Source organism: Salmo salar, chromosome 19 (assembly GCF_965601325.2).
Source record: "Salmo salar chromosome 19, fSalSal1, whole genome shotgun sequence".
Lineage (NCBI taxonomy): Eukaryota > Metazoa > Chordata > Actinopteri > Salmoniformes > Salmonidae > Salmo > Salmo salar.
In genome coordinates, this window is record NC_138309.1 from 9828341 (window position 1) to 9846413 (window position 18073).

The following is an 18073-nucleotide window of genomic DNA, read 5'->3' on the forward strand; positions in this document are numbered from 1 at the left end:
GTGAAACTAAGTCAGGTTTGTAGGCCTCCAGTTCTGACCACAAATTTTCTATAAGATTGAGGTCAGGGCTTTGTGATGGCCACTCCAATACCTTGGCTTTGTTGTCCTTAAGCCATTTTGCTACATCTTTGGAAGTATGCTTGGGGTCATTGTCCATTCGAAAGACCCATTTGTGACCAAGCTTTAACTTCCTGACTGATGTCTTGAGATGTTGCTTCAATATATCCACATAATTTTCCTTTCTCATGATGCCATCTATTTTGTGAAGTGCACCAGTCCCTCCTGCAGCAAAGCAGCCCCACAACATGATGCTGCCACCCCCGTGCTTCACGGTTGGGATGGTGTTCCTCGGCTTGCAAGTGACCCCCTTTTTCCTCCAAACATAACAGTTCTATTTTTCTTTCATCAGACCAGAGGACATTTCTCCAAAAAGTATGATCTTTGTCCCCATGTGCAGATGCAAACCGTAGTCTGGCTTTTTTTATGGCGGTTTTGGAGCAGTGGCTTCTTCCTTGATGAGCGGCCTTTCAGGTTATATCGATATAGGACTTGTTTTACTGTGGATATAGATACTTTTGTACCCGTTTCCTCCAGCATCCTCACAAGGTCCTTTGCTGTTGTTCTGGAATTGATTTGTACTTTCACACCAAAGCACGTTCATCTCTAGGAGACAGAATGCGTCTCCTTCCTTAGTGGTATGACGGCTGCGTGGTCTCATGGTGTTTATACTTGCGTACTATTTGTTCATACAGATGAACGTGGTACAGACTTGTGGAGGTCTACAATTTGTTTTCTGAGGTCTTAGCTGATTTATTTTGATTTTCCCATGATGTCAAGCAAAGAGGCACTGAGTTTGAAGGTTGGCCTTGAAATACACCCACAGGTACACCTCCAAATGACTCAAATTATGTCAGTTAGCCTATCAGAAGCTTCTAAAGCCATGACATAATTTTCTGGAATTTTCCAAGCTGTTTAATTAAAGGCACAGTCAACTTAGTGTATGTAAACTTCTGAACCACTGGAATTGTGATACAGTGAATTATAAGTGAAATAATCTGTCTGTAAACAATTGTTGGAAAAATTACTTGTGTCATGCACAAAGTAGATGTCCTAACCGACTTGCCAAAACTATAGTTTGTTAACAAGAAATTTGTGGAGTGGTTAAAAAACAAGTTTTAATGACTTCAACTGTACATTCATCATATACACTGCTGCTACTCTGTTTATCATACATCCTGATGCCTAATGACCCCTATACCTTTGTACCTCTATCACTCCAGTATCCCTGCATATTGTAAATATGGTATCATAAACTGGGTGGTTCGAGCCCTGAATGGTGATTGGCTGACAGCCACGGGTATGACAAAACATTTATTTTTACTGCTCTAATTACATTGGTAACCAGTTTATAATAGCAATCAGGCACCTCAGGGGTTTGTGGTATATGGCCAATATACCACGGCTAAGGGCTGTATCCAGGCACTGTGCTTGTGCATGTGACATTAAAACATGAAACATATGTTCTAACAGAGGATATCCTTGTTGCATAACTAAATGGTAACGTCTTCACAAGACATAATCTAATGCAATGTGATGAGAAATAATCATGATGCTTTTGTTTCCTGAGCCTGTTTTTGACAGCATTAGTGATGGCTTTGTGATGAACGAACGAACGAACGAACAAGCACACACACACACATTCCTCCAATGGGAGTTGAGATGTGAATAATACATTAGCAGATTCATATTGGGAGTGACGCTTGTCAATCAAACTCCCCCCAAAAACATAAGCCATCAGGGAGGATTCAGAGAGACTCTATTTAGGTCTGGTGTGTGTGTGTGCGCGAGCGCGTGCGCGTGCGTGTGAAAGTGAGACACGGTCAGTCGATGGGGCTGTTTGGCACTAGATTCCCCTGGCGAGGCCTAATTGACGGTGCGACGGCCAAATCTGTCCCCCTCTCCAACGCCTCCCTGTACTATATTCAATATGGCTATTTACATGGCCCACGTCAGTGAGCAAACAAGCTCATTTAAAAGTTCACATGCTAATGTGTGACATTTAAAGCAAACTTTACACGGGGAAAGGACACGCAACAATAGATTTTGATTCTTTTCTTGTCCGTGAATCTCATCAGGCATCTTCCATATTTATGAGCGGGAGAACAAAGGGACACCTTAGCAGAGGAGAGGAGGGAGGGAGGGGTGAGGAGCGGGAGTGTGGTTTGGAGGGTGACAACACACATGTTGACAAACAAACAAGTTCTCCATTACATCAGGAGTAGTGTGTGTGTGTGTGTGTGTGTGTATGTGCACTCATTGTGTGTATGGAAAGCCTGTGTGAGCTGTATCTATTGTGCGCACATGGAAGTGTGTGTGTGTGTATGTACCTGGCGCATAGTTTGCGTGTGTGAGATCTGGACTTGATCCAGCTGAGACTGTAGCCGAGCCGTGTCCTCTACCCTCATTCTGCTCTCTCTCTGGGTCTCACACAGCCTCCTCTCCTGGGTCTGCAGCTACACACACACACACACACACACACACACACACACACACACACACACACACACACACACACACACACACACACACACACACACACACACACACACACACACACACACACACACACACACACACACACACACACACACACACAAAGGTAGAAAGAGACAGATATTCAAACTACCCTATCCCCAACTCCAACACCAGCCCTATCTCTACCTACCTCTGATAGAAGAGTCTTCTCTCTCTGTCTGAGAGTCAGAATCTCCCTCCTCTGTCTCTCTTCCTCCTCCCTGACACTCTCCACCTGGAACAGACACAAAAAGAGACAGATAGGAACAATTAAAACAGAGACCTGCTAAATTATTGTGAGTATTAAGGTCTTTTTTGGCAGAGATAGTGCATGTTAGCGTAGGTAAAATGCAGAGAGAGAGAGAAAGAGATAAAGGGAGAAAGAGAGACCACTGTATGACGCCTCCAGCCATCCTCACTCCACTACCCCCAGACATCGACCAGACCCAACCGAGACAGGACAGGGATGAGTGGAGCCCATCACACCCCATCTCCCCAGCCAGAACAGGGCTATATCCTCCCTGCTCTGTTCATTCACTAGAGCATGCTCCCACCATGATCCTGCCTATTGATTTCAGCTTAAGTAATGAGCCAGCTTATCCAAAAATCTTTAGCGTTTGGGCTCAAGTTAAGAGAGTCGATGGGGGCCATTTCCTTTTCTGAAAAGCACATGCAGACTTTTTATGTACGGAGGGACAAGACAAATCCTGAAGCTGATAAATCAATAGGGCTTTCTGTCGATGGACACACACACACACACACACACACACACACACACACACACACAGCTGACTAATGGTCTTTTTTAAGGCAATTAAAGTGAGCTGTAAACGTATGAAGGCCAATCAATGTGGATGTGGGTCTATTATCAGTGCTTTAACACTGATATACTGTGTGTATGTTTGTGTTTTAGTCTATTATCAGTGCTTTAACACTGAATTAGAAGAGGCTTTAAAGAGCAGCTAGGGGTCTAGCTGAGGTGTGTTGAAGTCATTTATCTAGAATGGTAGAGACCTCAACATGTTACTACAGGACACTATTCTACTGCACTGCCCCCTTCTGCCAGAACTCAAAGTGAATCCAAGCCAATTCATTGTAGAACAATACCAATGTTTATTTGTATTTTCTATTTCCGGATTAATTCAATGTTCACACCAGTAGAAAACATGGAAATGTAGTAAATTGAAAATGTAAGGAAAACTAACTCCGCCAGCTTAGTCCGTCGCTTTAGGCTTTCCCTCGCTGTTCTCAGCTTTGCCAAAGATGAGGAGCGCGTTGGTAAAACCAGCATACAGACAACATTTCCCTAAGGTAATTGGTTCCACATTAATATATTCATTCAACTGTGATTTGTACATCAGCAAAAAAGCTTCCCCTTTGATGTTTCATGCTGTGCCCCCCTCATTCACACACACACACACACACACACACACACACACACACACACACACACACACACACACACACACACACACACACACACGTCCATATTCCCTCAGATATGAAACCAATGAAATTGACATTTTATATCTGGGGGGGGGTCTACAACCTAAATCAGTAAAATATAAGATAGTGAGACTTGGTCATGCTGTGTGGAGAATGTAGATTGGCATGGTGATCGATTAGGCTTGGTTCAGAGGGTGGCTACAGGGGTGACTGGGAGACTGGCCATGCGGAAGACAGAAGCAGCGGACTACGGAGCCCTGGAACCAGGTCAACACAACGTCCATCCTTAAGAGTCTATGGCGGGGGTAGGGGTTCTACGAAGCTAAAATATGAAATTGTGTTAAGATGGTCATGCCTAGGATCATTTAGCTATTTGATGAAACATTGAATTTGGCCTTACTGCTATTAGCCCATAGAAACACATTGAATAACAGATTCATACATGGAAAAACAGATAGTCAAAAGGAGGTTTGTTTTAAAGTGTCTGTCCTACTGTACATGTGAACGATATAAGAAAGGTTAGGATTTTTTTTTTTTTAATGGACCCATATTTAACCCCTTATTTTTGGCACTAAACTACTTCCATATATACTTCCATAAATGTTTTAAACTGGTACCAGGCTACCATTAGAGGACTCTTGTGAGGCTTGTCTCATCTTTACATAGAGTGGGCATATTAGATTGTAGGCCAAACCATTTTCTGTCAAACACTGCTGTACCCCGTAACCCCGGCCACCTTCCACCGCAGACGCGGAAGGCCGACATTGACGGATGCTGTGGATTGAGCTGCAGCCCACGCAAAAGAAACCCTTCAGATATCTCTAGTTTAAACAGACAGATTTTGCTGGGGATTTTCGTGTTATGCTAATTAGATTTCCGTGGGGGGCGCGGACATCAACTCTAGGGGGTTTTAACAGAGATAATAGAACTAAGGCACATGCTTTTTAGATCCCCAAAAAATGCATTGGTTTTAGATATGGTAGTAGCTCCACATTTCCCTCTGATAGGCCTATAAGCAATGGCAAAAATCCCACCTTGCCTATCTATCTATCCATCCATCCAATCATTTGTGTCTAGGGTCTAGGAGCTGTTTCTGGACAGAGCCATGGAAAAAGAAAAGGAAAAACATTTGAGGTGATTTCTATTTCAAAGTCACATCGTCCTAATAGAATGTCAAACAATTTGACCTGGGATCGAAAATACATCCCTTGACATTTTTTAGATAATTGTTTTTAATCAAAGTGATGTTTTTGTGGCATTTTGGTCAATGGACAAATAGTGACCTTACCTTGAGAAGAATGGTGCATCACATTGGCTGGGTTTTGATGAACAAACAAGTTGAAGGTGTGTCAAGGCTTGATCCTTTACTGGCCAATCAGAACGTGCTCCAAATATGTGGTTGCTTCAAGTTGTGTATTTATGGTCTTTTATGTATTGCATTGTCATCAACTCCAATTGAAATGTTAGTCCGTTATAGCTTAGTTTGTGAAATAGCCTACAGAAACAAAATAACAAAATGTAGGCCTATCTCATATTTGCTTAATATGTTGAATATGTTTTTGAACAGTAATTGCATGGCTTCAAAATGTAAATACATTGTTAACATAGCATTCACACTGATATTGGCCTACTGTAAAGTGCATTATGTCTAAGCCATGGAAATGCCTAACGTTGTCAATAAGCAATATTAAATTCACTATTGATAAGACCTAAAAAATAAAGTGAATAATTCTAATCAAATTCTAAACAAATGTAACAACAACTTGTTTTGAATAGGCTATGTATAAATATAGTTACTGGCACCATAATTGCTCCCCGTGGGAATATAATATTAGGCCTATGACAACGTAGAATATGGAGGGTGACACGCACGTCCAAACTTCTGACAGGAGCTGAAAACAGATCTAATATAAAGACATAAGGGGGGATGTCAAGTCACCGTTACTGCTCTGAAATATACACGGACTGTACAAAACATTATGAACTCTTTCCATGACATAGACTGACCAGGTGAATCCAGGTGAAAGAAAGCTATGATCCCTTATTGATGTCACTTGTTAAATCCACTTTAAATCAGTGTAGATGAAGGGGAGGAGACAGGTTAAATGATTTTCAAGCCTTGAGACAATTGAGGCATGGATTGTATATGTGTCCCATTCAGAGGGTGAATGGGCAAGACACTTCTGGTTTTTTTATGCTCACCAGTTTCCTGTGTGTGTCAAGAATGGTCCACCACCCAAAGGACATCCAGCCAACTTCAAACAACTGTGGGAAGCATTGGAGTCAACATGGGCCAGCATCCCTGTTGAACGCTTTGTAGAGTCCATGCCCCAGACGAATTGAGCCTGTTCTGAGGGCAAAAGGAGGGGGTGCAACTCAATATTAGGAAGGTGTTCTTAATGTTTTGTACACTCAGTGTATATAGCTATTGCCCATCATCACCGTTGATATGGCCAGTAGCCCTAGTGACTTTCCCACGTGAAAGGTAAACAAACAGGCAAATATAGCCTATAAGCGGATTCAGCACCACGGACAGCGATCTGAATTCCCACGATTTGACAAGGTGGAAGATGCAAATTTTTACAAAATGATGAACAAAAAACAATAAGCAGTCTTTTTAAATAACAATGTTATTTAAACGGAATGTCCTTACAGTCACTGACACCATTCATGCAAAGGGCATCGCACATAATGAGTCCAAACATTTCACAGAAGCTGGACAAAAATAATGTCCAATATAAATAAAAAAACAGGAATGTCTTGACTGTTTTGCTGCTGGGGATATTTTTATAAAACCTTGGTGATGTACATAAGGTTACTGTGTGGGCCTCCGCTGGCTAAATCCATGCCATAACCAATTGCATTATAGGTAAGACCAGCTTTTGGTCGGTCTTAAATATCCCTTGTTGCGCTCACTGAAATTGGCATATTGGCGCACGTTCTTAAGGACACACTTCAAATATTTCCACCCTCCCACCTCACCGCAAGAGAGCGGATGTTAGACAGGTAAATTGACGAACCTGGCGTAAGGGATGGAAAATGCCAGTGCACCAGTTTTTACATAACAAAATTGCAAACTAACGTGCATTTGAGACTTGCGCGTCCTTACCGGCAGCTGAAAATAGAGCCCTCAGTTTAGTTAATGTCATAAATAGCATGAAATAAAGGAAAGTGCATAGAAATGCAGCATCGTGGCTTTTTTTATACCTGGATAGGAACATGTCAACTTAATCTAGTTTACAGCCAGGTCAAGCAATTGATATTCAGAGGAGTATGTGTGTCTAATCTGGGTTAAATCAGTTTACCTAATAAGAGAAGGGCACACAGCATCTGACTCAGCGATTAGCATGTAGCATAAGCATTAAAAAAAGTAGCATTAGCATCCCATTAGAACACACTGTAGTTAGCAAAGCATGTTAGAGTCCTGCACAAGTCCCTGCCTTTAAACATGCAGTTGCTGTGGTTAGCATTCAGTGCTAGCATAGAGCGCTATAACGTCCCAGTCAAACTAAAGGCACTCTCTTTCATTAGTGCATTAGCTCAGCTAATGGCTAGGCTAATGTTTATGCTAAGTGGAGAAAGGTGAGGACTTCACTTTAGAAATTGGATTAACTCTGTGAAGTACTTTAGATTTAACAACAGTAGGAAAGTGCCTTGGCTCTAACTAAAGACAAAGCAACTGTTTAATCACAAAAGTTGGTTGAGAACTGAGAAATAGTTGCAGGGAGAGGAGAGGGGTCGAATGAGCCAATTGGAAGTGGAAGAGGATCAGGTGACCAAAGACTGTGACCTAAAATGTTGTGTATTGTGGTGCAGGAATGAAGCACTAGGAAGCAGCATTTACAGAACCGTGTGAGTGGGCTTCTCTTTCTTTGTTCTCACTGTTTTGGCCCCCCCCCCAAAAAAAACAGTTTCCAAAGTCACTTGGGCTACATTACAGTGGGTGCATATACAAGGTTTGGATCCTTGGGATGTGCAAATCACCCAACTGCTGTTTGATGACGATGATTGTAACCATGATATCATCTGATTCTAATGATGAACCCTTCCAGACACTATAAAACTACCCACAGCAGAGCAGAAGACTCCCCTCGTCTTTAACATTGACCGCACTGCATAACCCATCCATCTGCACAACCAGACACACAGTCAAAACCAATCCATATCTACAACGCACTCTGCAACAACACAGCCCAAACACACGCAGACAGAGTTGTAAATTAAGAGAGCTTTTGGTTTGACTTTGTGAGGGTGGTGGTTACAGATGGGAGGAGTTTTCCTGTCAGACATGAATCTTCGTCTGTCCTACTCTCTCTCTCCGCATCTGTCCTGCCACCGCTAACTGGAGCCTGAACACTGTCTGTCTGTCTGTCTTTCATATGGTCAGAGACTAAGGAACGCCCTAGCTGACTAAACTAAAGGAAACCCATTGCACTATTAGAGGGGAAGCGTCCTTGGACTTCAAATAAACAGACACCACTACAGACATATTGAATGTCCCAGAGCACACACAGTAACATCTGTCCCTCTCCACTCACATCTTACTCAGCAGTAGCACACAAGCATGCAAGAGAGAGAGAGAGAGAGAGAGAGAGAGAGAGAGAGAGAGAGAGAGAGAGAGAGAGGGAGGACTGGAAATCAAACATGAAACCCTCTTGAGAGCCCTCATTCATAGCCTCATTTGCATATTTAATTAGGCTCTTCGTTACAGGATAAGTAGCGTTTATTCAATTTGCTGAGTCTCGTTTGCTGGCACACGTTCAATGAAACCCCAGCGAAGACAAGCTGGCACTGAAGAAGGGGGGGGACAGAGAAGGGAGAAAAATTAACTGCCATTCATCAACAGCTGTTCACCATCAGGTGGCTTCTCACCATGCATGCACAAATTCACTGGCTCTTCAGCCACTCATTATCATTAACATGATGAGCTCTATGCAGTGACAGTTTGTGATTCTCTCTCTCTCTCACTTTCTGTCTCTTATCGTGTGTGTGTGTGTGTGAGAGGGCTCTTTAATCCCTCATCATCATTAGGCCAGTTTAGCGTAATTAGCATCGTTAGCCAGATGAGCTGTGTAGTGCCAGGCTGTGCCAGCCTCCATTTCTCTCTCTCTGCCTGCCACAGCAGTGGTTTCAAGTCATTTTGCAACAGACATTGGCCATTAAAAAGACAAGAAAAAGTATCTTAAAATGTGTATGCTCAGAACATAGGCCTAACTATTGCTTCATTACCTATATAACACAAGGATTTTGTGTGAATTATAAATTACCCTACATAATTCTACTTAATCCTACATACATAATTATATTCATAGAGGCTGGTGTTAAAACCACAAGTGAATTAGATACAGTATGTTTATTGGATAGATACAAATCAGAAGGTGGGCCACAAACGGCCCCAGGGCCACGTGTTGAGACCCCTGCTCTCTGTCAGCTCAAGTAGACACCTTCTCAAAGCATCAACACACAAGTGACCACTCCTGTCTCTGTACAACACACAACACACTATGACAGCACACGAGTAGGACAAAAGCTAGAGCTCGGCTTCATTCAGTGAAATTAAACATGCTCTCGTCAGCCGCAGGGAAGCGAGCCGAGTAATGCATTATTCATCTGTACTTCACAAAGGAACATTAATCAATTATGAAGATATGAAGAGCGGTAAGTAGGAGACGGAAGACAAGGCCAGCAGTATTAATATGCGGCTGCATCGTGAGGCTAACGCTTTCCTCGCAAATCAATACTTTGTAGATTCATTTTGAGCGTTGTGCTAAGATGAGGGAGGGGGGACGTCTTAGGGTCTGAACTAACATGACTCACCCGTTCTTTTCTGCTTGTTTTTATTGTTTACTGTATTTTGTCTTGGTTTACACAACGGAGGAGAAAGGCAAAAGACCTTCAACAGGGAGAAAAGGAGAAGTATGAAGAATGTGGCTGAACATCATCGAAATGAAGAGGAGAGACAAAGACAAAAGAGACAGAAAGAGACAAAAGAGACGGAAAGAGCGACCATGAAGTTTGAGTATTGAACTTAGACAATAAAAGATCTCCTTTTCGAGCAAGATGAAACTCTGAAATGTTGTCACCACACACTTCAAAATCACTTCTATGGCTTCCTTATTCATGAACCCAAGTGCCGGATGATAACCAATCTTTATATAAAGTGCATCCTAAGCTAGGCTAAATAAAACGAAGGCTTTCTATCCACACAGGAAGTGGCTAAATCTGACTCACCTAACCGACTCTCTCAGGAAGTTTTCTGGCAAAAGTTTTTTCGGGTCACTTAAGTCCAAAGAGTGTAATATTTTGTATTTATTCATTCATTTTGGGATGGAAAAACATTTCCAGTGTAAACTTAAATGACTAAAACCAGATATAAAGTAAGTAGAAAAGACAAATGGACCTAGACTTATATATTTTTCAAAAACATAATCTTGGAGAACTAACAATGACCAAAATAAAAGCTAGACAGTGAAGAAGAATTGTACATTCAAAAAACAACAAATTGACAGAAGGCTCTAATAAAACTAAGAGAACCGAGAGGCACGTTTCACTAACGCCATATAAGGAAACGTTTACGGGTTGTTGTTTAAATCATTTAAAGACCACTAGGCCTTGTACTTACATAAGAACAAGGTTGTGAAGCATCCTGTGTAGGGAAAAACCTTTTTTAGTGTAGATATTACACAAAGAACAGGAAGTAAAAACATATAAGTCCAGCCAACCATGTACTGCCTTCGTACATATTGATATAGCAGCAACATTATACTGTATACTGTTATGATACTTAGTGTCTAACCCCTTGACATTGAGTGTCTAACCTTAACATTGAGTGAGTAAGTGGCTGACCAAGAGGTACAGAAAGTATTGTGAGTCATGCCAAGGTTGTGATCTGGCCATATTAGAATACAATACAAGTGTAGTGATTTCTGAACAACAAATGTCATTCAACCACTAACCATAGTCTTAACCTTAACTACCCTGACCTTAGAACTAACAATCGATAACGGAACAAATACTAAGGGAGAGGAAAGAGGGACAGAGTGAATGAAAGAAAGAGAATTGAAAGAGAGAGTGGTTATGAAGATTGCACCCTAATGGCAGTTACGTTGCCTATGTTCTCGCATTGTATATTCATATAAGCAGAAGTATTCTAATATTCCTAATGACATTTCTGTCTATGACTGGGTGTGGTGGTGCTTATTCCATTACATAGCCCATTAAGGGAGGAGATCATGAAAAATGCATAGAATGTATGAGTGAAGGTACATGGGACATTAACCACATTGTAGGGAGAAAGATGGAGAGAGAAAGAGAGGAAGGGGGAGAGAAAGAGAGAGCCCCCACATTAACTGGGCCATATGGTTGAAAGACTCCTCATCCCACTGGTCAACTCAGGGCCAAACCGTTGCCCCAAGACATTGAACTAAGGTCATTTTATAATTTTACTGCCTAATGTTAAAGGATAGGATTGAGGGATGGTAAGCTGATCCAATATCTGTGCCTAAGGGTACCAATCTTATCTACCTCACCCCTTACCTCAGCATTCAAATTGGATGCTTTCTCCTCCCATTCCTTCCTGGCAAGGGCCCAGGCCTCTCTCTGTTCCTCCTCTCTCTTTTTCCACTTCTCTTCTCTCTTTCTGTGCTCCTCCTCTTTCAGTCTCTGGTCCTCATCATGTTGTCTCTCATCCTCTCTCTTACTCTGCTTCTCTTTCCTTCTCTCCTCTTCTCTCTTCCTCTGCTTCTCTTTCCTTTCGTCTTCCTCTCTCTTCCTCTCCAGCTCTCTCTGTCTGTGTTCTTCCTCTCTCTTCCTCCACTCCTCTTCTGCTTTCCTATGTTCCGCCTCCTGTTTCTTCACCTCCTCCTCTAGCTGTCTCATCCTACCCTTCTGTTTGGAAAGCTGAGGGGAGACCACACAGAAATACTCAAATGTTCTATAAGAACATACAGTGCCTTCGGAAAGTATTCAGACCCCTTGACTTTTTTCACATTTTGTTACGTTACAGCATTATTCTAAAATGGATTAAATCGTTTTTCTCCCCTAATCAACCTACACACAATACCCCATAATGAAAAAGCAAAAACCTGAAATATCACATCTACATAAGTATTCAGACCCTTTACTCAGTACTTTGTTGAAGCACCTTTGGAAGATATTACAGCATTGAGTCTTGGGTATGACGCTACAAGCTTGGCACACCTGTATCAAATCAAATCAAATTGTATTGGTCACATACACATGGTTAGCAGATGTTATTGTGAGTGTAGTGAAATGCTTATGCTTCTAGATCCGACAGTGCAGCAGTATCTAACAGGTAATATCTAACAATTCCACAACAACACCTAATACACACAATCTAGTAAAGGAATGGGATGAGAATATATAAATATAAAATATATGGATGAGCAGTGACAGAGATGCAATAGATAGTATAGATAGTGTAGTATTCAGTATACTGTATATACAGTGGTTGCTCCACTTAAAGTTTTACGATTATGCTGCGGGACTTAGAGGTAATTTGTGGTTTAGTACGGTACCCTGCGTCACTACTTCATTGCTCCAGACCTGCGCAAGGGGGAGTTGGAGCGCTGATTATGCTTTTGGGTCCCAAGGCGCTACTGTGTCTCCGTAATACTGTAGCGTACTCCCGACCGGTCACGTTGTACAGCGCCTTAGTGGTGCAGCGTTCTAAGACTCTGCATAGCAGTGCAAGCTGTGTTGCTACAGATGCTGGTTCAATACCCATGACCCCCTCGACTGGGAGACCCATGAGATGACTGTAGGTTTTTGGTTTCTCTCCCTCTAAAAACGGAATAAATAATTCTAAATAACAAACTGGTTTTATTTACAAATTAGCCCATGGGGAAGGGAGGAGGAGAAAGGAGGGCAATGCCCCTTAAAGTGTTGCTCTGTGCTACCCAGTGGGGCGGGGTGGGGGTAGCACAGCAACACTTTTACCCCCACCCCGCCCCACTGGGTAGCACAGAGCAACACTTTTACCCCCACCCCGCCCCACTGGGTAGCACAGAGCAACACTTTTACCCCCACCCCGCCCCACTGGGTAGCACAGAGCAACACTTTTACCCCCACCCCGCCCCACTGGGTAGCACAGAGCAACACTTCAACCCCCACCCCACCACACTGGGTAGCACAGAGCAACACTTTTACCCCCACCCCGCCACACTGGGTAGCACAGAGCAACACTTTAAGGGGCATTGCACTAATAATGTCGCTGACTAGGGAAACGTTCCCGCTGTTCTCAGTGCCTGTCTGCACGTTCAAACTAAAATGCCCCTTAGATATGAATTCGGAGGGCAGATATTATTAAATATTAAAGTATTAGACCTCTCACTAAAGGCATCAGTGAAAAGTTGTACTTAATTCCGAACTGGATTTAACAAAAAATGACATGAAAAGCACACATTTGTAAATTGTAATTGGAAAGTAATTGGAAAGGTAGATACAAATGATTTGTGTCTAACCCAACTGCTCACCAGGCACAGCAAGGGCCGTCCGGACCGTTATGCTGTTCTGCTATAGCCTAATAAACAAATGCCGGTGGCTTATATCTTCAAAATGCTTTAAATGCTTTATTATCCAAATGTAAAAGCATATACTGTACAATACTATATTTCCTTGTCAGCATCTTTATGCTTTTGTTAATAAAATAATGATTAAAAAAATACTTTCAAAATACTGATGTTTATTTAGTTATGGATCCATAACGAATTACTATGGGAATAAATATCACTGAATTACAGATATATTGGAACAAAGTTGTCTAATGAAGGTAAACAAATTGTTGCTTACTGGAAAATACTCTTTCAAACACACATGGTCATGTTGTACAGCGCCATTATGGCTATTAGCAGGTAGCTGGACAATAGACTTGCCTAGAAGGAGGGTAGGGGGAGAAGTCTTATCGTCAAATGTATTTCTTAGTTAGGTTGGCTGTATCACAACCGGCTGTGATTGGTTGCAATTTCAGTTTAATCCACCAGAAAAGACAAAAAAAATAATACAACAAAAAGTATTATTATTATTATTACGTATCACATCCGACCGTGATTGGGATTCCCTAGGGCAGTGCACAATTGGTCCAGCATTTCTCTCCCTCTAAAAAACAGAAATAAATGTTTTGGCCTTTACAAAATATTATTTTGGCCTTTATTCAGATTACAAATCACTCACTTTCATTTTTTGAAAACAAAATAACCTCCAAAATATCATTATATATTATCAACTTGATGGCACAGTCATATAGCCGGCACCTACATAAAGCTGAGTGACTCACTCATTCATGGCTTTGGATCAAAATAAATAAGTACCAACATTCTTTCTGATAGTCTTTAATAAAGAAATGTTTTGGTTATGCTGACCTGGACACCATGTACAGTATTATAATAGCCCATTATGGGCTATTAGCAGGACAATATACCTTTACCAACATCTCACTGTATTTTGATACTTTGTGCACAGGTCCTCCCCAGTGGCGCATTGCCACAGATGCAGGTTCGACACCCGTGCCGGCCGCCACCGGGAGACCCATGAGGCGGATTTTGGTTTTAATTTAGAATCCTCCAATCCTCTATATGTAATTATTGTCGGAGAGTCACGTCATATTTTTAGATATACTGTAGGCCTAACGTAGGCGACATGAGTCTCACTAGTGTTGAGTAATGTGCTGTTAAAAAGTGGTGTAGGTCTTATTTATTTAAAGAGCATATTGAAGTTAGAAGCAAAAGCCTACAACTATTTTAGCACTGTTTCGCCCTGCTCTTAGACAAGCATGGGGACTGGCCTTGATAAATCAATGAGATTTTTATTTTGACTGAATCTCCGTTTGGGTATTGGTTAGACTACAATTATACAATTACGGTGTAGAAATGTTATGCTCTTAGTGTAACCTTTATTTAACTAGGCAAGTCAGTTAAGAACAAATTATTATTTACAAGGACAGCCTACTCCTTCCTCCCCATCGGGGAATTGAACCCCGGTCTCCCGCGTGACAGCACGACACGGGATTCTTTAGCTAAATAGCCCAGTACTGTAGCCTACTCCCAACCGTAATGTCGTACAGCGCCATATTTTACGGAAACCCAGACGTTTTTTTTTTTTCTTGGAATAGAAACACCATAATATTAATCAAATGAATGAAGCAACATTTCTTAAAATCGGTCCCATTTACTATGTTCGTACAAAAAAGGTTTTAAATTCTCCAGTACAGCCACTATTGAAGGCTATAAAATGCTTCTCAAAGATGCCCTCTGGTGGTCAAACTAGCACGAACTAGCATTAATGGTACCAGTGGTTCACACTTAAATAACGTGCCATAGAATTCTGCGTCACCATGCAAGCTGTGCTTCTACACTGCAAACTTTTAAAAGGACAAACCACTGTACATATGAGATAGTAATGCAAGATATGTACACATTATTAAAGTGACTAGTGTTCCATTTATTAAAGTGGGCAATGTGCTGGTGATGGTTGTTTAACAATCTGATGGCCTTGAGATAGAAGCTGTTTTTCAATCTCTATGTCCTAGTTTTGATGCACCTGTACTGACCTCGCCCTCTGGATTGAAGCGGGGTGAACAGGCAGTGGCTCGGGTGGTTATTGTCCTTGATGATCTTTTTTGCCTTCCTGTGACATCGGGTGTTGTAGGTGTCCTGGAGGCCAGGTAGTTTGCCCCTGGTGATGCGTTGTGCAGACCACACCACCCTCTGGAGAGCTCTGCGGTTGTGGGCGGTGCAGTTAACGTACCAGGCAGTGATACAGCCCTAACAGGATGCTCTTGATTGTGCACCTGTAAAAGTTAGTGAGGGTTTTCGGTGACAAGCCACATTTTTTCAGCCTCCTAAGGTTGAAGAAGCGCTGTTGTGCCTTCTTCACCACACTGTCTGTGTGCGTGGACCATTTCAGTTTGTTGTGATATGTACACTGAGGAACTTAAAACTTTCCACCTTCTCATCTGCAGTCCCGTTGATGTGGATAGGGGGGTGCTCCCTTTGCTGTTTCATGAAGCCCATGATTATACTTTTTGTATTGCTGACATTGAGTGAGAGGTCATTTTCCTGACACCACACTCTGAGAGCCCTCACCTCCTCCTTGTAGGCTGTATTGTCATTGATGGTAATCAAGCCTACCACCTACCACGCCGTCTACAAACTTGATGATTGAGTTGGAGGCGTTCATGCCCACGTAGTCGTGGGTAAACTTGGAGTACAGGAGGGGGCTGAGCATGCACCCTTGTGGGGCCCCAGTGTTGTGGATCAGCGGAGTGGAGATGTTGTTTCAGGAAGTCCAAGATCCAGTCGCATGGGGGGGGGGGGGGTTTGGAGGGAACTATGGTGTTGAATGCTGAGCTGTAGTCAATGAACAGCATTCTTACATAGGTATTCCTCTTGTCCAGATGGAATAGGGCAGTGTGATGGTGATTGCATTGTCTGTGGACCTATTGGGGCAGTATTAATTTGAAGTGGGTCTAGGGTGACAGATAGAGTGGAGGTGATATGACTAGTCTCAAAGCACTTCATGATGACAGAGGTGAGTGCTACGGGGCGATAGTCATTTAGTTCAGTTACCGTGGCCTTCTAGGGAACAGGAACAATGGTGGCCATCTTGAAGCATGTGGGGACAGCATACTGGCATAGGGATTGATTGAATATGTCCATAAACACACCAGCCAGCTGGTCTGCGCATGCTCTGAGGACGTGGCTAGGAATGCCGTCTGGGCCGACAGCCTTGCGAAGGTTAACACGTTTAAATGTTTTACTCAAGCCGGCCACCGAGAAGGAGAGCCCACAGTCTTTGGTGGCGGTTCGCGTCAGTGGCACTGTATTGTCCTCAAAGCGCGCAAAGAAGTTGTTTAATTATTCTGGAAGCAAGACGTCGATGTCCGCGACGGTGCTGGTTTTCTTTTTGTAATCCGTGATTGTCTGTAGACCCTGCCACATACATCTCATGTTTGAGCCATTGAATTGCGACTCCACTTTGTCTCTATACTGACACTTTGCTTGTTTGATTGCCTTACGTAGGGAATAACTAAACTGTTTGTATTCGGCCATATTCCCAGTTGCAGTGCCATGATTAAATGCCGTGGTATGCGCTTTTAGTTTTGTGCGAATGCTGCCATCAATCCACGGTTTCTGGTTAGGGAAGGTTTTAATAGTCACAGTGGGTACAACATCTCCTATACACTTCCTAATAAACTCGCTCACTGAGTCAGCGTATACGTTGATGTTGTTATCTGAGGCTACCCGGAACATATCCCAGTCCACGTGATCGAAGCAATCTTGAAGAGTGGAATCCGATTGGTCAGACCAGCGTTGGATAGACCTAAGCACTGGTGCTTCCTGTTTAAGTTTCTGTCTATAGGAGGGGAGCAACAAAATGGGGTCATGGTCAGATTGCCAAAAGGATGGCGGTGGAGGGCCTTGTATGCATCGCGGAAGTTAGAGTAGCAATGGTCGAGTGTGTAACTCGCTCATGTACTGCAATCGATATGCTGATAGAATTTAGGTAGCCTTGTTTTCAAATTAGCTTTGTTAAAATCCCCAGCTACAATAAATGCAGCCTCAGGATATATGGTTTCCAGTTTGCATAAAGTCCAGTGAAGTTCCTTGATGGCCGTCTTGGTATCCGCTTGCAGGGATTTATACACGGCTGTGACAATAACAGAGGAGAGTTCTCTTGGGAGATAATACATTCGGCATTTGACTGTGAGGAATTCTAGGTCAGGTGAACAAAAGGACTTGAGTTCCTGTATGTTGTTACAATTACTCCATGAGTCGTTAATCATGAAATATACACCCCGCCTTTCTTCTTACCGGAGAGATGTTAATTCCTGTCGGTGCGATGCACTGAAAATCCCATTGGCTGTACTGACTCCGACAGCATGTCCGAAGCTAGCCATGTTTCCGTGAAACAGAGTACGTTACAATCCCGGATATCTCTTTGGAAAGCAACAGTTGCCCTAATTTTGTCGGCTTTGTTAACTTGGGATTGGACATTAGCGAGTAATATACTCGGAAGCGGTGGGTGGTGTGCATGC

At 42.6% G+C, this 18073-nt stretch overlaps 1 protein-coding gene across 1 annotated transcript in view; it reads right to left on the bottom strand.

The window, feature by feature from the left end:
* LOC106578416 (uncharacterized) overlaps positions 1 to 18073 on the bottom strand; it is a 138768-nt gene that overhangs the window by 91810 nt on the left and 28885 nt on the right. The window contains exons 7-9 of the mRNA XM_045702053.2: positions 11557 to 11919; positions 2726 to 2809; positions 2388 to 2513 (exon numbers count right to left, since the gene is read on the bottom strand). Coding sequence (XP_045558009.2) covers positions 2388 to 2513; positions 2726 to 2809; positions 11557 to 11919 — 573 coding nt within the window. The remainder of the gene's footprint in view (positions 1 to 2387; positions 2514 to 2725; positions 2810 to 11556; positions 11920 to 18073) is intronic.